At 47.6% G+C, this 19,621-nt stretch overlaps 1 protein-coding gene across 1 annotated transcript in view; it reads right to left on the minus strand.

Moving 5' to 3' along the window:
* Dpy (fibrillin-like protein dumpy) overlaps positions 1 to 19,621 on the minus strand; it is a 101,158-nt gene that overhangs the window by 42,098 nt on the left and 39,439 nt on the right. The window contains 44 exon segments of the mRNA XM_076377252.1: positions 74 to 454; positions 504 to 836; positions 919 to 1,239; positions 1,414 to 1,722; positions 1,963 to 2,289; positions 2,528 to 2,842; positions 2,931 to 3,236; positions 3,312 to 3,614; positions 3,688 to 4,020; positions 4,097 to 4,411; positions 4,487 to 4,807; positions 4,886 to 5,200; positions 5,277 to 5,582; positions 5,657 to 5,959; positions 6,207 to 6,545; positions 6,809 to 7,120; positions 7,285 to 7,602; positions 8,737 to 9,054; positions 9,149 to 9,454; positions 9,599 to 9,910; positions 9,994 to 10,311; positions 10,399 to 11,028; positions 11,139 to 11,459; positions 11,547 to 11,861; positions 11,944 to 12,252; positions 12,335 to 12,664; positions 12,830 to 13,135; positions 13,214 to 13,546; positions 13,627 to 14,598; positions 14,878 to 15,210; positions 15,291 to 15,599; positions 15,687 to 16,001; positions 16,114 to 16,425; positions 16,508 to 16,813; positions 16,886 to 17,209; positions 17,416 to 17,796; positions 17,867 to 18,187; positions 18,273 to 18,455; positions 18,831 to 18,908; positions 18,983 to 19,131; positions 19,179 to 19,187; positions 19,253 to 19,341; positions 19,405 to 19,497; positions 19,573 to 19,587. Of these exon segments, the coding sequence (XP_076233367.1) occupies positions 74 to 454; positions 504 to 836; positions 919 to 1,239; positions 1,414 to 1,722; positions 1,963 to 2,289; positions 2,528 to 2,842; positions 2,931 to 3,236; positions 3,312 to 3,614; positions 3,688 to 4,020; positions 4,097 to 4,411; positions 4,487 to 4,807; positions 4,886 to 5,200; positions 5,277 to 5,582; positions 5,657 to 5,959; positions 6,207 to 6,545; positions 6,809 to 7,120; positions 7,285 to 7,602; positions 8,737 to 9,054; positions 9,149 to 9,454; positions 9,599 to 9,910; positions 9,994 to 10,311; positions 10,399 to 11,028; positions 11,139 to 11,459; positions 11,547 to 11,861; positions 11,944 to 12,252; positions 12,335 to 12,664; positions 12,830 to 13,135; positions 13,214 to 13,546; positions 13,627 to 14,598; positions 14,878 to 15,210; positions 15,291 to 15,599; positions 15,687 to 16,001; positions 16,114 to 16,425; positions 16,508 to 16,813; positions 16,886 to 17,209; positions 17,416 to 17,796; positions 17,867 to 18,187; positions 18,273 to 18,455; positions 18,831 to 18,908; positions 18,983 to 19,131; positions 19,179 to 19,187; positions 19,253 to 19,341; positions 19,405 to 19,497; positions 19,573 to 19,587 (13,444 nt within the window).

Below are 19,621 nucleotides of genomic sequence, written 5' to 3' on the forward strand. Positions count from 1 at the left end.
AGAAAGTAAGAAGCAGAGACTTGAGACTCTTGAAGTTTCTCAAGCTTCCACCATTCTTTGAAATCGCGCTTACTTATGGGATCACATCTGGTGAAAGGGTCTCCAGAGTGCCTGGGAAGACAACTGCAAATGGGATTGTGCGCCACGACTTGACACTGAGTCCTCAAGCCACAGGTACCTAGACAAGGATCTATACACCTCTGATTACTGCAAGCCAGATTGCGTGGGCAGTCTGAGCTAACCACACATTCAGGCCTGCAAGATGGAGGAGTTCCTAGGTACCCTTGGACACAGCTGCATACAGCCTGGTCATTGACAACACGACACTGACTGTTGGGACCACAGGGGGAGGGTCTGCAAGGGTCTTGAGACACTGGTTCTGCGAGGGAAGTATCGAATTAGTCAAATGAACAAAGCAGAATTGAAATAAAGAAGAATGTTAAATAGAGACATCCTGGAGCAGAGAAAAAATGTTCCTATTCTAAAATGCCTCTTCTTAACACCTTCCAAAGGAACTATCTCAGAATATCCACCTCGCAAGATAGAGCAAAGGACAAAAGCATTGCCAGTCATTCCAGATGGGCAGCTGCACATGGGGACATGATTGAAAACGTCACACACAGCGTTCTGACCACAGGTTCCAATGCAAGGATTAGCACACTTGCTGCGAATGCAGGCCATGTTCAAAGAACAGTGATCATTGATAACACATTCGGGTCGACAGAGTTCATAAGGATTTCCAACATAGTCTGAGGGGCAGGTGCACACGCCATTATTACACTCTGCGTTCGCCCCACAGGGTGAGGGATTGCAGGGGTCTGATGGAGTATCTGCCACTGCAAAGTAAGTTTCAGATTAACCCTAAGAAACTCTACAAGACCTATCCAGTTTCTTAAAAGGGTATAAATCAAGCCTTACATTGTGGTCTCACAATTTCACAAATGGTGAACGGGTCACCAGTGAAACCTTCAGGGCAAGAGCACGTAGGGGTGTGATGAATGGCATTACAAATTGCTCCAACGCCACAGGAGCCAGGACACGGGTCTCTGCACTTTTCCCTCGTGCAGACTCTATTACTGGGACAGTCTGGGTTTATCGTGCACTCGGGTCTACAGTTCGGCGGGCTACCCACGTAATTCGCTAAACAGGAACAAGAAGGACCGCCTCCTATGTCGCGACACTCCGAGTAAGGACCACAGGGTGATGGTACGCAGGGGTTTTCAACAGGGGCTGGTGGCTCTGAAAATAATTAGTAACATTCCTCTGTTGAAGGACCTGAACCTCATCTCTCAAAAGGTCCCTTAATTCTACAAGTTAACATATTCACTATCTAATCTCCTAGTGTACTCTGCATCACTATAAATAATGCAAGTGACAATGAATATATTAATCCAGGGTTTAAGTTCCTCTTACTTGGCATCGGGAAGCATCTAGTGAAGGGGTCTCCAGTGAAATCGAGCTTGCAACTGCAGATAGGGCTATGGTTCACGACCCTGCAGTCGGCATTGGTAGCGCAGCGACCTTCACAAGGGTCAGAGCACTTCTGCTGGAAGCAGGCCCTATTCGAAGGACACTCTGAGCTGACCACGCACTCTGGCCGACATCCTGGAGGGCTGCCAATGTACTCAGGATTGCAGGAACACACAGCCTGTCCGTTCTTGACCTGGCAGTGGCTGTTGGGTCCGCAGGGCGAGGGGTAACACGGATTTTCTGGCACGACCACTGCAAGTCGCGAACACTATCTATCAGAATCCTTCCAACCCCCAATTCCTGTCCGCTTGGAAGCAGTTTATCGTTACTCGATTAGTGGAGTTAATTGGCGAATGCACCATTCAGCTGATGTATTACGATGGGCGACGTCGATGGTTACAAAGAAGCGTGGCTCTAACGTTATCTTCTCTATCGAGGCGTTCGTGATGGTGATAATGATCATGATGGGTGACTGATTGCGTTCAGACTTACGAGACGGCAGCTGCAGGCGGCAATTAAAGAAGGGATCTCCAGTGTATCCAGCCAGGCAAGTGCAGCTCGGCGCGTGATTGATCACAGTGCACTCTGCGTTCTGGCCACAGGTGCCTGGACAGGGGTTCTGGCACTTGGACCTTATGCAGGCCAGGTTCGAGGGGCAGTCGGAGTTCACAGTGCACTCTGGTCGACATCCTTCGTAGGGGTTCCCTATGTAATCCGGGGCACAGGTGCAGGATCCTGCACCATTTTGCTCCCTGCAAATCGCGTTGGGACCGCAGGGTGATGGCGTGCAGGGGGTCAGAGGGACCAGTTCCACCTCGGCTAGAAAAGGGTCACGAGGTTAAAGGGTTAGGACCTCACCATTCCTTTTTATACTTCTCCCTTGGGGGTGTTAATGCAGTGACTACGAAGGTATCCAGGTTCAGGAGTCGACTAGTTGCAGAGTCAGTTTTGTCTACAGGGCAGGGATGCTACTTTGTTTTTGTATAAGTGTGATCCTCTTCGGTAACCTGAATATATGTTCACAGTCTCTGCATGTGTGTACTTTTATGTGTCTTACGTCGTCTGAAGGTGCACTGCGTGAAGGGATCGCCCGCGTAACCGCTCAGACAGGCACACATCGGAGTATGACTGACCACGCGACACTCGGCGTTAGAACCACACGAGTCGGGACAGGGGTCCTGACACTTTCGGTTGATGCAGGCCAGATGGCTTGGACACTCGCTGTTGCTGACACACTCTGGGCGACAATTGGGTGGAGAACCGATAAAGTCGGGTAGGCAGGTGCAAGATGGCTTATCGTTGATGGTTTGGAAGATGGAATTGGGACCACACTGACAAGAGGCGCATGTGTCCTCGATGGGCACAGTCGCAGCTGAGGGACAGAGGAATAAGTTTAATCATATTTGAATGGACCTGTACTATAGTCGATTCGATCGAAAGAAGAATAGAAGAATCCTTACGAGTGAATTCACATCTAGTGAAAGGATCGCCTGTGAAACCTTCTGGACAGCTGCATACAGGATTGTGATTGACAACTTGGCAGAGGGCCCTCAGACCGCAAGTACCAGAGCAAGGGTCAATGCACTTCTGGTTATTGCACGCCTGATTTCTTGGACAATCTGAGCTGACTACACACTCTGGTCTACAGCTGGGTGGAGTGCCAAGGTATCCTGGCACGCAGGAACATACAGCTTGACCATTTATAGCTCTACACTGACTGTTGGGCCCACAGGGAGATGGACTACAAGGATTCACTTGGACTGGTTCTAAAATGGAAACTGACGTAAACTTCTGTTCTCAAGTCTACTCGAGAGCTGCATAGAATCTTCTAATTCTCATACCTTCAACTCTCTCACAAGAAATAAACGCGTTTCCAGATGTCCCAGCTGGACAACTGCACATAGGTACATGGTTCAGGACGCTGCAAATTGCGTTCCTGCCGCAGGTACCTACGCAAGGATCCACACATTTATTGCGAACGCAGGCTCTGTTTTGGGCACAGTCGCTGTTCAGGACACACTCTGGGCGACAGCTGGTGTAAGGATCGCCCTGATAGTCTGGCAGACAGGTGCATACACCTGCGCTGCACTGAGCATTGGGTCCACAGGGTGATGGGTTGCAGGGGTCTGCTTCGGGAGGAGGTACTAGAAAAATTGGGATAAATCAAGACTCCAGAAAAACAGGATCCTACTTCTTGAAGAGGAAAAGAAGCCTTACATTGTGGCGGTGTTGGGTAACAGTTGCTAAATGGATCTCCAGTGTATCCCTCAAGGCAAGTGCACATGGGGACATGATTGAACACACTGCACTGGGTCCCCACTCCACAGGAACCAGGACAAGGATCCTGGCACCTTTGCCTGGCGCAGGCTCTGTTGCTGGGGCAGTCAGAGTTTATGGTACACTCTGGTCTACAGTTCGGAGGACTTCCAATATAAGAGGACAGACACTGGCAAGATGGGCCGCCATTGACCACGCGACACTCGGAATAGGGACCACAAGGGGAAGGCATACAAGGTTGCGTGGCTACGTCAGACACAACAGGCTGAAGCGCTGAAAAAGTTATTAAAAATTCAGGCTAGTGTCTCCTAACTTTGATCTAAACTTTGATGCTATGAAGAAGCCTTACGTGGAAGAGGGAAGCATCTACTGAATGGATCTCCAGTGTATGATTCTCTGCAGGCACAGATAGGACTGTGGTTTCTCACCACACAAGTGGTGAACGTGCCGCAGGAACCAGTACAAGGGTTCACACATTTCTGGTTCACGCAGGCTCGATCCCCGGAGCACTCTGAGTTCAGGACACACTCTGGGCGACACAGAGGTGGAGAACCTCTGTATTCTGGCAGACAGGAGCAGACTCCTTGTCCATTCACTACACGACACTGACTGTTGGGTCCACAGGGTGAAGGGCTGCAGGGGTCTTTATACTGAGTTTGATCTTCTATGAAATATGGAATTGATCAGTTAATTAGACTCCTTAGAAAGGATTGTAATAATGGTTAGAATCTCTATGTACCTATATCACGAATCAGGGTACAGTACTGGAAAGGATTGCCACTGTATCCAGAAATGCAAGTGCAAGCAGGACGATGGTTGATGACCTGGCACTCAGCGTTGGTGCCACAAGTGCCTGGACAAGGGTCCTGACACTTGGAACGAATGCAACTCAAAGTAGATGGACAATCTGAGTCTACTGTGCACTCTGGTCGACACCCTTCGTAGGGGTTGCCAATATAATCAGGCAAACAGGAGCAGGCACCTACTCCATTCTGCTCCTTGCAGATTGCGTTGAAGCCACAGGGAGATGGCTCGCAAGGAGACAGATATACGGGCACAGCTGCAAGGTTTTGTTATTAGAAGAAAGTTGGCATTGGGAAAATTAGAATATTTCACGAGAAAAGACTTCAATTCTTACGTGGCTTAGGGCTACAGAAAGTGAAAGGATCTCCAGTGAAATCACCAGGACAGACACACATAGGAGTGTGACTGACAACACGACACTCAGCGTTGGCGCCACAAGAGCCTGGACAAGGATCCCTGCACTTCTGATTAATGCAAGCCAAGTGATCAGAGCATTCGCTATTACTAATGCACTCAGGCTTGCAATTTGGAGGGGATCCCATAAACTCTGGCAAGCAGGAGCACGAGGGTGCACCATTTGTAACTCGACACTGAGCATTGGGTCCACAAGGTGAGGGTTCACAAGGGTTCTCAGTCACAGGCTCAGATACTAAAAATCCAAATCAGTTACCACTGTGTTGTAGAAAAATTTCCTAGGATTTGAATCTCGATAAAGGAATCCTTACATATTGGCATGCATTGGACGAAAGGATCGCCAGAGTGTCCTGGCTGACAGCTGCAAATGGGATTATGATTAACTACTTGACAGACAGCCCTGAAGCCACAGGAGCCTGGGCAGGGGTCGATGCATTTCTGGTTGCTGCAGGCCTCTGTCAAAGGGCAATCAGAGCTCACTGTGCACTCTGGTCTGCAGGCAGGCGGTACACCTAGGAATCCTGCCACGCAGGAGCAAACTGGCTGTTCGTTGACTTCTCGACAGACGCTGTTGGGTCCACAGGGCGAGGGTGAGCAGGGGTTCCTCGTTATGGGATCTACAGTCGTCGACAATGGTATTTAGTATTTTATAATCTTAGACAGAGCTTCTAAGATTGTATCAAGATTCTACCTCGTGAAATAGTGCACTGAACGAAAGCGTTTCCAACCATTCCACTGGGACAGCTGCACATGGGCACATGGTTGAATACAGTGCACTGTGCATTGGTAGCACAGGTACCAGGGCAAGGGTCAATGCACTTGTTCCTCACGCAGGCACGATTTATGGGGCAGTCAGAGTTCAGGACACACTCTGGGCGACAGCCCACATAGGGGTCGCCTTGGTACTCGGGTAGACAAGTACAGAGTCCATTATCACAGCGAGCATTGGGACCACAGGGTGAGGACGCACAGGGGTCAGTGAAGACTGGTTGTACTGTGGAAGAAAGGGAGGAAACTCCAGTCTATTGTAAAATCTTAGTTTTTTAATTTAACCCTTATACCAAGGTCGAATCATCTTGGCTTACCCCACAAAGTCTCAAGAATTAAAAACCAGAAATCAGATGAAATACATAAGGGGATTTGGAAAATTTGAAAACTTGAAAATTAGAGTTCAAAATTTTTACTGAGATCTTAGAATGATCCCACCTTGATACCTAAGGGTCAATTTAAAGGCTTCTTACGTGGTTGGATGGGAGCAGGGTAGCAATTACTGAAAGGGTCGCCAGTGAATCCCTCAGGGCACGTACACACTGGTACATGATTATAAACAGTGCACAAGGACGTAATTCCACAGGATCCCAGGCAAGGATCTCTACATTTCTCACTCGTGCAGGCAAGATTCATGGGACAATCAGAGTTGACACGACAGTCTGGTCGACAGTTCGGTGGAGATCCAGTGTACCTTGGCAAACAGGAGCAAGATGGTATGCCACCAATATTCCTGCACTCTGCGTACATACCACAAGGCGAGGGTACGCAGGGATCAATTATTGCTGGGGAGCAGTCGTTCAAGGGTGGCTCTGGAATTCATTCGTATTATAATCGTAACTGGCTGACACCTACAATTAATCCATGAAGGTGATCTAATTCAAGGTGCTGACACTAACGCTAGAAGCGATTCTCAATGACTAGTGACAACTAATGAAAGTTCTATTAAACTTGGATGATCCTAAGCTGGCGAAAGCATCGAAAAGAAGCACAAAATGGGAATCTAAGGTGGAACTGAAGTCAGTGATGGCAGATGATGATGACATGGTGCAAGTACCAAGAAAAACGTCCTTACGTGGCGCAGGGAAGCATTTCGTGAAGGGATCACCCGTGTATCCGAAGTTGCAGACGCAAATGGGGCTGTGGTTGACCACCTTGCACTGGGTGTTGATTCCGCAGGAGTCTCTGCAAGGAGACGTGCATCTCTGATTGATGCACGCGAGGTCCAAGGGGCACTCGTTGTTCACCACACATTCAGGTCGACAGTTGGGTGGGGTTCCAATAAAGTTCGACAGGCAGGAACATACAGCGTGGTCGTTCACGTTTCTACACTGGCTGTTCAGCCCACAGGGGGAGGGAACACAGGGGTCTGACTCTATGGAGGAAGCTGCGTGAGGTAAAACGATGTTAAAAAAACATTCACATCTTCAATGAACTTCTAATCTGCTTTTCTAACTAGAATTTCAAGAATTCTATCTAAGGTGCTCCTCTAACTACTTGTGCTCGTCTAAGCTTTCCTACTCTCTCAATACTGATAAAATAAAATCTTACTATCCAAGAGGGCTGGGGAGCAATATGTGAAGGGATTGCCAGTGTACCCAGGGTTACAAGAGCAAACTGGAAGGTGATTGATGGTCTCGCATCGGGCTTGCACTCCGCAGGTTCCTGGACAGGGGTCCCTGCACTTGAGGCCCATGCAGGCCATCGTCTTGGCGCAGTCAGAATTTTGGGTGCACTCGGGCCTGCATCCTTCGTATGGGTCGCCTATATAGTCTGGTGGGCAGGAGCAGGAGCCAACCCCATTGTTCTCGCGACAGATCGCGTTGGTACCGCAAGGGGAGGGCTCGCACGGTTTGCTAACTTCTACATCTGGATGGAAGAGAAACGCTTTAATCGGGCAATTAGGCAAAATGGTCGGTCAAAGCTGGTGCAGCGGCGTGAATCTTTCGAAGTCGACGAAGTTGAGCTTGGAAGCAAGCGAAGGCTGATCTGGGCGAGTTGATCCTTCAGCAGTGTGACTTTGTGGCTTAGCTTTGAGTACTAATGTGATTCGAGTCGTGAGATGAGTGTTTCAGGCCTGACTCGGTTGGTTACTTGCGTTCGTGTTTGCGTTCGTTTAGGGCTGTTCATTAGGGGTAGGTTGGTGGTCTTGGGGAGTATTTCTTGGTGCGTGAGGGGTTTTCGGGGGGTAAATTATTCTTATAAGCGGAGTTCGGGCCAGGTTTTAGATTATTATATTAGGGGTGTGCCAGAATACACTCTGTATTCAGTTTTTAGAGGTACCCATTTTATTAGGGGTGTATTTGCGTTAGGGGATGGTTTGAATACTCTCACAAGCATGTTTCCAGGGGTAGGGTTATTCTCTTAAATATACTCAGGGGTTACAGAAGCTCGTTCCATTAGGGTTGTCTTATACTCCTCGGTGAATGAAGCCAGGGCAATATTTAGGGGTTAATTTTCTCCATGTCCAGTTTTATTAAAATCTCCAAGGGTACATATCTATCACTTGGAAGTGCTTCCTCAATTACGATCAGTTTGTAAGCGATATTGGGTCAATGCGTGCATCCTCCTACTGTATAACCTTCTTGTTATCAAATGGGTCAACGGGGGTGAGTGCAATTAAGAGCCTATTCTCCATAGGCCCCGCCACCATTTATCTCCTAATACGGTTACGCTCATGATAGTACGCATATGGGGTCATTAAGGCGTGCTTTTTGATGGGTTCATTAAATGGATGACAATACTCATTCATATATGATCGTAGCTCGCAATTCTCTCAAGGCCCCGCCACCATGGCGACGCTTTGTCACCATTTTTGTTAGGGCCTCTGTTATCTCTATTCCTCGCCAACTAGTGTGGCGTGTTGTTAATAAAAAATGACGCAATGAATATGTTAGAATAGATGAGCAAGCACTTACCTGCGTCACCCGCATGCACGGGGTGAGTTATGCAGCATGAAGAGAAAAGGTAAAAGAAAAGTGAATCTTTGTGCAGTGGACTCACCCTTGGCGATCGGCTCGCAAACGCTGAATGGATTTCCCGTGTAACCTTCGACACAAGCACACACCGCGTGGTGATTCACCACCGAGCACTGCGCGTTCGAACCGCACAAACCGACACACGGATCGCGACACTTTTGCTGCATACACGCTAAATGCGGCGGACACTCGGGGTTTATCGTACACTCGGGTCTGCAATTCGGAGGAACACCGATGTAATTTTGCACACACGAACAAGCTGGACTCTCGCCCCTCACTTGGCACTCGGCGTTGGGACCACAAGGGGATGGTTGGCAGGGGTTGACGGACACTGGAGGCAGCTCTGCGAAGTGAAACATTTTTTGAGATTCAAGTTTTCATGGAAGACCATCCCTTTATGATTAATAAATGACAAGTGATGTGAAAGAGGTACTTACTCGGCATCAGGAAACATCTCGTGAAAGGATCGCCAGTGTATCCCTCGTAGCAGCTGCATATGGGGTTGTGGTTTATCACTTGACACTTGGAATTCGGACCACAGGTGCCTGGACAGGGGTCCTGACACTTGTTGCCGAGGCATGCTAGAGTCAGAGGACAGTCAGCGCTGACTACACACTCTGGCCTGCAAGCTGGAGGGTTGCCAATGTAGCCAGCTTGGCAGGTGCAGACAGCGTGGTCGTTGACTACTTTGCAGATGCTGTTTGCTCCACAGGGGGATGGAGTGCAAGGTTGTTTTCTTGGTTCTGCAAAAATCAGGAATCAGGATTATAATTTACAGAAATTAAGAAACTAAAGAGTTTCAAATTTTAAGGGTTCAAATTAAATCTAATTAAATTGTAGCTCTAATATTATACTAGTTGAGATCAAACAATTCTCAGAGGACTCACCATCAGCAATGTGAGGTCTGCAGAAGGTGAAAGGATCCCCAGTGGTGCCAGGAGGACAACTGCACATAGGAATATGATTCACCACGTCACACCTAGCACTAGTTCCACAAGTGCCAATACATGGATCCACACAGTAGTGATTAACGCAAGCCTTCACTCGAGTGCAGTCTGAATTCATAGTACACTCTGGTCGACAGTAAGAGTAAGGATCGCCAAAGTAGTTAGGTAGACAGGTACATGTTCCTTCGTTACATTCTGCATTGGGTCCACAAGGTGATGGATTGCATAGATCCTCTGGAGTCTTTGGTTGCTCTGAAATATTAAAAATACACCCTCTCTTAAGTACCCCATATTTTATAACAAACCAAAGACAGTACAGACTACAATCAACTTACCAATGATCTGTGTACACAACGTGAAAGGATCGCCAGTGTACCCTGTCTGGCAGAGACACACAGGAATATGGTTCTGCACGCGACAGTCTGCGTTCTGGCCACATGATCCAGCACAAGGGTCTCTACACTTCTCAGAAATGCAAGCCTGGTTGGATGGACAATCTGTATTGACAACACATTCTGGACGACAATTAGGAGGAAGACCTATGTAATTCTTCAGACAGGAACACGCTGCTTGATCACCAATAGCCCTGCATTCTGCATAAAGGCCACAAGGACTAGGTGTGCAGGGATCTCCTACAGGTGGCATTGGAGTAACTGGAGAAAATAAAACCAAATACAAGAATAAAAATTCACAAAAACACTCTTTTGGAAACTCTGGCTTAGAAGGATCTCTACACTCACCAGTCTGAGGATAGCACCTAGAGAAAGGATCTCCAGTAGTTCCCGGAGGACAGCTGCACAGTGGATTATGATTGATCATTCGACAATTGGCTCCCACTCCACAGGTTCCAGGGCAAGGGTCATTGCACTTATACTTATAGCAAGCTCTGTTCTGAGGACACTCTGAGTTGACGACACACTCAGGTCTGCAGTTAGGAGGAGCACCAACGAAGGATTCTTGACAAGTGCACACAGCTTGGTTCTTCACTGCTCTGCATAGACTGTTGGGTCCACAGGGCGATGGATTGCAAGGATCTGGGACGCTTGCCTCTGTGTCCTGGACCATTGGTGGAGTACAGACGGTGAATGGGTCTCCAATGAGTCCTGGCTGGCAAGTGCAAGTGGGAATGTGGTTGATGACGAAGCACTGGGCCTGGATACCACAGATTCCTGGACAAGGATCCTCGCACTTATTGCGAACGCAGGCTTTGTTTGTTGGACAGTCGGAACTGAGGATGCACTCTGGCTGACATCCTTCGTAAGGGTTGCCATGGTAGTCGTCGATGCAAATGCAGGCGCCCACATTGTCGCGTTGCTGGCAGATCGCGTTTGGCCCACAGGGTGAAGGCTCGCAGGGGTTGATGGCTTCCTCTGTAGAGTGACAGAAAAATTGGGGTCATGAAGTTCATTGACGATCAAAGATTGGTTTATTTAGAACAGAAGTAGTTCATTAGGATTGGAAGCAATTTTCTGAAACGTACCTTCCAACTCGATGCACTGAACGAACGGATTCCCAGTGTACCCAGTCGTGCAGCTGCAAACCACAGCATGATTGACAACGCTGCACTTAGCATTCTCTGAACAGGATCCTGGACAAGGATCTGTGCACTTGGAATTAATACAGGCTTTGTCAGATGGACAGTCAGGATTAATGAGACACTCTGGTCGACAGGACGGTGGAGTTCCTATGTATGAAGGCAGGCAAGAGCAGGATGGGTAGCCATTGACGTTCTGGCATTGAGCGTTTGGTCCACACGGTGAGGGACTGCAAGGATTTCCTGTGTCTTTGCTCTCTGGTACAGCTACGAAGCATAAATTGTTCATAAATTTATTTCAAATTTTCCATGTGATTCCATGGTATAAAGATATTTCAAAGAAGACTTCCTTACTCGTGATAAAATCGTAGCAGCTCTTGAAAGGATCCCCAGTTTGACCAGGAATACAGCTGCAGATAGGCGAGTGATTGATCACCTCGCACCTGGCGTTCAGACCACAAGAGCCCAAGCAAGGATCTGTGCACTTCTTGTTCACACAGGCACGAGTCAAAGGACACTCTGTGCTGACCACACATTCTGGTCTACAAGATGGTGGAGAGCCAAGATATCCCTGAAGACAGGAACACACTGCATGGTCCTCGATATTACGACACTGACTATTTGGTCCACAGGGTGAGGGTGAACATGGGTCCCTTGATGCATGTGGAACTGCAATGAATTTCAAGATGTGACGAAATTATCAAACACTATGATTTATTTAATAGAAGAGTTTAATAGAAAAAGTATTTACTTTGAGGCTGCTGACGACAACTGACGAAAGGATCCCCAACGAAACCAGGTGGGCAGGAGCAACTGGGAATATGATTCACCACATCACAGACTGCATTCTGACCACAAGTTCCAGGACAAGGATCCTTGCATTTGTTCCTTAGACAAGTCTTATCGCGAGGACACTCCAAGTTCAGGACACATTCTGGGCGACAGGCTTCGTAAGGATTGCCTAGATACTCTGGAAGACATTCACACTCGCCATTCCTGCAGAGAGCATTTGGACCACATGGCGATGGACTGCATGGGTCGCTCTCAGTTGGCAAAGTGGCTGTAGAAGAATTAACACAGAAGATTAACATTTTTTTTCGAGTAGAAAAACTCTCAAGGAAGTAACTTAGAATGCAACTTACTAGAAGGAACCACGATACACTGCGTGAAAGGATCTCCAGTGAAACCTTCCATACACGTGCAGACAGGAATGTGATTCAAGACGTGACACTGAGCATTAACGCCACAGGAGCCTGGACATGGATCTTGACATTTCTGGTTGACGCAAGCGAAGTGACTCTTGCATTCAGAGCTTAAGATGCACTCTGGACGACATTCTGGGGGCACACCGATGTAATTCGGTAGACAGGAGCACGCTGGGTTTCCACCTATGATTTGACACAGGGAATTTGGTCCACAGGGCGATGGTGTGCATGATGGAGGCCTTTCGGTGGTCGAGGAGGCGTCGTACACTGTGTAAGAAAAAGAAAATTAGAAGTCTAAATATTATTTGCAAAAATATTAAAACCTAAAGAATTTTTTTAACTTCTTTAAATCTGAGTTAAAAATTCTAATGTTCCATTAAGTAATTTTAATTCGATTAATCGAGCTCCAGCTGTAGTAAAAAATAGTCTTACCAGGGTGAGGAGAGCACTGAGTGAAAGGATCTCCAGTGTATCCCACAGGACACGTGCATATGGGGTTATGGTTCTTGGTGGTACAAAGAGCCCTCAGTCCACAAGTATTGGGGCAAGGGTCAGTGCACTTTTTGTTCAAACAAGCAAGATGAGCTGGACACTCTGCATTCACTACACATTCTGGCCTACAGTTTGGAGGTATTCCTCTGTACTCTGGAAGACAGGTGCATACTGCTTGACCATTGACCTCGCGACACTTGCTGTTGGGTCCACAGGGTGATGGCGAGCATGGATCCAGAGGAGGTGCTCCTGAAAATAAAAATTCACGTCACATCAAATTCTATTCATAATTTCTAGAGATTTAAAAAATAAGAAGACACTCACTCGTCATTTCCCTAATTTCACATGCAAAGTATGGGTCCCCAGTGTACCCTGGAGGACAAGTGCACACAGGAACGTGCTGCTGGACCTTGCAAATGGACAACGTGCCACAAGTGCTCGGGCAAGGATCGGTACACTTGAATCCCACGCAAGCTAGCTGAGGAGCACAGTCATTACTCGACTCGCACTCCCTATGACACCCTCTTTCAAGATCGTAAGGATCTCCAATCAAGTCTGTTGGACAGGCACACGCCCCTGCACCATTCCTCTCACGACATTGTGCATTTGGACCACAAGGATTCGGCGAGCATGGATTAGTGATGACTATATCCGTCGCTAAAAAAAAAAACAAACGATATTATATAACATCATTTAGGTATAAGTCCTCAAGAACCACCCCCGAAACAATAACTCACTAGGAATAGGTGCCAGGACACATCGAACAGAAGCATCCCCTTCGTAACCCTCAGGACACGTGCAGATTGGAACATGGTTCTGCACAGAGCACCTCGCCAGCTCTCCACAAGCACCTGGACAAGGATTCTTGCACCTCTGATTAATACAAGCCGCAGAATGGAAGCAATCAGAATCATCAGTGCACTCTGGCCTGCAGTTGGGAGGACGTCCAATGAAGTTCAGCAAGCAGGAGCAAGCTGGCTGAGAGCCAATCACTCTGCACTGAGAATTCGGTCCACAAGGATTTGGTGAGCATGGATTTCCTGCATCCTTAGCTGGTGGTTGAGAGACATTGAACTTAGTACACTGAACCAGAGGGTTGCCAGTGTACCCACTGGCACAAGTGCAAATGGGGTTGTGGTTGACTGTTAGACATTTAGTATTCAGTCCACAGGAGCCTGGGCAGGGATCTGCACACTTGTTCTCGATGCAGGCCTTATTCTGAGGACACTCTGAGCTGACTATGCACTCTGGCCGACAGCTGGGTGGTATTCCCACGAATCCTGGCTGACAGAGGCACACAGCATGACCATTGTGGACACGACAGTTGCTATTAGGACCACAGGGCGAGGGCTCACAAGGGTTTATTGGTATCGGTTCAGGGGTCACTGTTATTTCTGTGCACAGGTTGAAAGGATCCCCTGTGTACCCTGGCAGGCAAGTGCAAGATGGAGCGTGGTTCACCACGCGACAGGTTGCGTCCTGGCCACAGGTCGCAGGGCAGGGGTTCACGCATTTGTTGTTCAGGCAGGCCTTAGAGCGATCACAGTCTGCGTTTGTGACACATTCGGGCCTGCAGCCTGTGTAGGGGTCGCCGATGTACTCTGGCATGCAGGTGCAGGCGCCCACGCCATTCCTCTCGTTGCAAATGGCGTTCGCGCCGCAGGGTGAAGGGTTGCAGGGAGTTCGAGGCTGCTCCGTGGTTGTGGGTTCTGCGAAAGGGATATAGAATTATAGTTTGAGATTTGCCAGCGGCCTTAGCTGAGAGAAATGTGCTGGTTCCCGTGAGATCACCAATAGCAAACTCTCAGATCGGGGCAGGAAGGATTTTTTACAGTCACCGATGCTGCTGGCAACAGGGGAGACAAAAATTTGTAGAAAAAGATTTTTGTGAGGTTTTGGAAATACCTCAGTAGAACACTTGGATCTTTAACAAATTTTAAAAACTAGAATACTTGTATAAAACACACGAAGATGAAAGGCTTACTCACCTTCCATAATGGGTCCACACTCAGTGAAAGGATCTCCAGTATACCCAGGATTGCACACACAGACAGGATTATGCTTCACAACATTGCAGAACGTGTTCACGCCACAGGAGCCAGGACATGGATCCACACACTGTTCGTTCTGACAGGCAAGATTTCCTGGACAGCCTTCGTTGATGACACACTCTGGACGACAATTGGGAGCCCTTCCCACGTAATTCGGAAGACAGGAACAGGCTGGGAAACCGTCTATCACTCGACACTGTGAGTTAGGCCCACAAGGCGATGGCACACATGGATTGCCACTTGGTTCTGGTCCAGGATCCTTGGCCTCCGCTTTGAAAACGAAGTTCCAAAGTTATGACTCCATCTCTTGGAATCTGTTAGTTGATTATTAATAGAAACTTGACGCTCACGTTCTCTGACGCATCCGAAGAAAGGATCCCCAGTGTATCCAGAAGTGCAGCTGCACACAGGGTTATGATTGATGACTTGGCAGTCAGCGTTCACGCCACAGGTGCCTGGGCAAGGATTCCTGCATCTCTGATCAATGCAAGCCATGTTCTGAGTGCAGTCTGTGCTGGCAATACACTCAGGGCGGCACTGTGGAGGACTGCCAACGTAGTCTGGTTGACAAGAGCATACTGCATGGTTGTCAATCACACGACAGTTGCTGTATGGTCCACAAGGTGATGGCTCGCAAGGATCACCTGGCAGTGGAGTGACTGAAATGATATAGAAATATAATAAATTTAAAATTCACTATTTTTAATATTATTTAACGTAAGAATTGCTCAGAACTCTGCACTCACCAGGTGCAATATGGCAAGAACGAAGAGGATCTCCAGTGTATCCAGATAAACAACTGCATGAGATCTGGTGGTTGATCACTTGGCATTGAGCGTTGATACCACACGCACCCACACAAGGATCCTTGCATTTGTTGTTCACGCAGGCTTTTGTAGGAATGCAGTCAGAGTTCTGCACACATTCTGGTCTACATCCTGTGTAAGGATCTCCAGTGTAATCTGGCAGGCAAGTGCACGAGCCTGCTCCGTTTCGTTCTTTGCATACAGCGTTTGCACCACAGGGAGATGGATCGCATGGCAGAGATACAGGGAAGGAAACTATAAATAAAATAAGGCGATGAAAACATTAAACAAGATTCGTTACCCTAGACTTTGCATCATATATAAAAACGTAGAAATATGAGTGAGTGGAATCTTCTCTGAAAGCTACCTTTGCTGCATCCTGAGAAGGGATCCCCCTCATAGCCTTGATAACACTGACACATGGGACGATGGTTCTGCACAGTGCAGTTCGTGTTGAACCCACAAGACCCAGCACAAGGATCCACACACTTCTTCTGAACACAAGCTAGATAATTAGGACAGTCCTGATGGATCAAGCACTCTGGTCTACAATTAGGTGGAGCTCCGAACATTCCACTGATGCATGTGCAGACCGGGTGGTCTTCCTGCACGCGACATTCTGCATTTGGTCCACAAGGTGAAGGCAGGCAAGGATTCTTTGGTCCTGGTAGCGGTATAACTAGCAAGGAAAATCAAATGTAATGAAAGTTAGCGAAAGGATCAGAAAATACAATATTATAGGACATAAGGATGGTACTTACCTTCCTTGAAGCACTGTGTGAAAGGATCCCCAGTGAACTCCGAAGGACAGCTACAAATAGGATTATGGTTGACAACCTGGCAGAGAGCATTCTGTCCACACAGTCCAGGACAAGGGTCTTCACACTTCTGACCGATGCAGGCCAAGTGTATGGGACACTCTGAGCTGACTAGACACTCTGGGCGACAGGAAGGTGGTGTTCCATGGTACCCAGGGCTGCATGAACACACAGCTCTATCATTCATCACACGACAGATGCTGTGTGGTCCACAAGGCGATGGCATGCAAGGATTCTGCGGTGGGACAGCTGGAATAACAAATTTCACAGTCAATTCTCTGTCTCTCTAATAATTAATGAATAGAATTCAAGAAGACTTACGAGACTTCTCGATTTTGCAAGAGCTGAAGGGATCACCAGTGTAGCCAGGCAGGCAAGAGCAAACTGGGACGTGGTTATCAACCTCGCATTTTGCGTTGCTACCACAGACACCTGGACAGGGGTCCCTGCAGTGCTGATTGAAGCAGGCCAAGTGACTCTCGCAGTCCTGGTTCATGATGCACTCCGCCTCGCAACCGTCTATGTAAGGATTGCCAATGTAGGGAGGGACACATTTGCATCTTGGGATGCCGTCCTCTGAGGTGCATATCGCATTCTTGCCGCAGGACATTAGGAGACATGGATCGTGGACGTTTATTGGTGGCTCTGAAAGTGAAGAATAAGAAATTAGCTATCTTCTCAGATACAAGAATTAGTGCACACTCTAGACCAGCGCTGTTCAGATGAGAGTTGAGACCACTTTTTTTCACTATCAGAGAATCCATTTGGCCACCAAGATTGTTTTTATTCTAAAGAAAACTCATCTTTGAACAGCAGTACTCTAGACCTCCCACACTTTTTTCTTCACTCACTTGCACAACTCTGATACGGGTTCCCAATAGTGTTCTCGGGACAGTAGCAAGGAGGTACTCTATCAACATCGCACAGTGCTCCCAGGCCACAAGGATTAAGACTGCACTGGTCAGACTTTGGCACACATCCCCTAATAGTATTAAGACTCTCGATGTACCCAGGTAAACAAGTGCACTTCGAGAGACCATTACCCAGAACAGTACACTGAGTATTGGGCCCACAGGGGGATGGTTCGCAAGGGTTGCTTGGAAGGGCGCAAGGGGAATGAGGAGGGTTCCCCTCGTATCCTGGCAGGCAGAAACACCTGACTTGTCCTGCCACCACTCGACAACCTGAGTTGGATCCACAGGGGTTGCCTTGGCACTGATCCCCATCTGGAACTGAATATCCAATTTAATTAATATAGAAGCTTTCTTAATTTCTCCATTAAAAGACTCTTCATCCACTTACTGCACTGCTCGAAAGGATTCCCAGTCAGTCCCTTCGGACAGAAGCACACGGGATTTCCATTATCATTCTCGCACATTGCGTCTAGGCCACAAGGGTTCGGCACGCAGGGGTTGAAGGTGTCCCTCGTGCAGCCAAGCAGAGGATTACCTTCGAACCCTGGCAAGCACTTGCACTGCGCCTGATGGTTCACTGGGAGACAACTTGCATTCTCTCCACAGTCAGTCTCTGTACAAGGATCTATACATCGTCTGTTGAGACGATCACAGTACTTGCTGGGTGGACAGTCTTCGTTATAATGGCAAATATTCTTCCCTTCATCCTCTGGAGAAACAAGCAAAAATCGAGAAATAAAATAACATGATTGAATTATGGAAATCTACTTAATCAAGCAGATTTAATCTGTTACCTAAGGCACAGTAGAGGAATCCATTTCCATGGTAGCCATCATCGCAGCTACACTCTGCTCGGTGGTTAGTGTTGACGCAGATCGCGTTCTTCACGCAGGGGTTCCTCACGAGGCAAGGCTCCTGGCAGGTGCCAGTGATGCAGCCCATGGTCAGCGGGCAATCTTTGTCGCTAGTGCAACCCGCTAGAGAAAGATCGAGAAAGACCCGTATAGCCCCGAGGGAGATGTGCACGATTAAAGAGGGAAGAATCGCGTGAGCTTGCGTGCGAGGGAGGCTCAGGCGGATTGGCATGTATAAAACACAGCGATTCTCGTGTAATCATTGTAATCAAGAACTAAACGTCTCTGGCTCGAACAGTGTATATAGATTCAAGAACTGAGAAAAAGTCAGCTGAGATTCGGGACTCAGACATCGAAGATCGCGAAGAAAATCACGAAGGGTGCTCTGAATCCAAGTTGCTGAATTTATGTACAGTACATACATATTTACAGGGATGATTTTTCGCTGTACAGAAAAACAGAATGAGTGGGACAGAGAGTCGAGGTGCTCGTACAAACCTTTCACGCATGTGTACGTCGCTGGGTCGCACTGCATGCCTGCTGGACAGTATGGGCACTTGGTGTCGTTGGCTATGTCTGAGGGAAATCAGGAAAATCGAATTAATTATGGGGAAACACTGTACAAGTGGAGATGGTACTTGATAGTCTACCTTTCACGCAAACTGGCCTGTGATCTTGGACGTGGCAGACCTCGACGAAATCGCAAGGATTATCGATAGTGCACGGGTTCAAGCACTGCTGGTTTATGCAGGCCAGCTGGGAAAGACAGTCGTCGTGGGTTCTGCACTTGGTATCTGATAGAACGAAGGGATATTAGAAGCTCAAAGTAGTGAACTGTCGACTTACACTAGAAATCTATTGAAACATTCTATTCGCTAATTATGATTCATTTAACTATGAAATGAATATTCCCAGAGTACGTATGAAACAAAATTTGCACACATGTCTGGACAAGAATCTTGAAAAAAGTAATATTAACACACAAATAATATACACATTTTCCTAATTCCTAGAACATATAATGGTATTTGTGTTACATGTGTAAAGCGCAGAAAGAGTAGTTAGCGTGCGCCCTTTCAAAGAATATCTCCTTCATTTCTATGTACAGTGCTTTTGAATTAGAGATAGATCCAGGTTGCTCAGGAGAATTTCCTTTGAAAGGGGGCTTCACAGAAAAATTACGATTAATTGTTATGCATAGACAAGCGTGAAGAGAACGTGCATAGGCACATTAATTTACAGCATGCAAAGAGCGCTAATGCAGCAGGTCCACTGTCTGCACTTGGCAA

This window comes from Calliopsis andreniformis, chromosome 4, assembly GCF_051401765.1.
Source record: "Calliopsis andreniformis isolate RMS-2024a chromosome 4, iyCalAndr_principal, whole genome shotgun sequence".
In the NCBI taxonomy this organism is placed as follows: Eukaryota; Metazoa; Arthropoda; class Insecta; order Hymenoptera; family Andrenidae; genus Calliopsis; species Calliopsis andreniformis.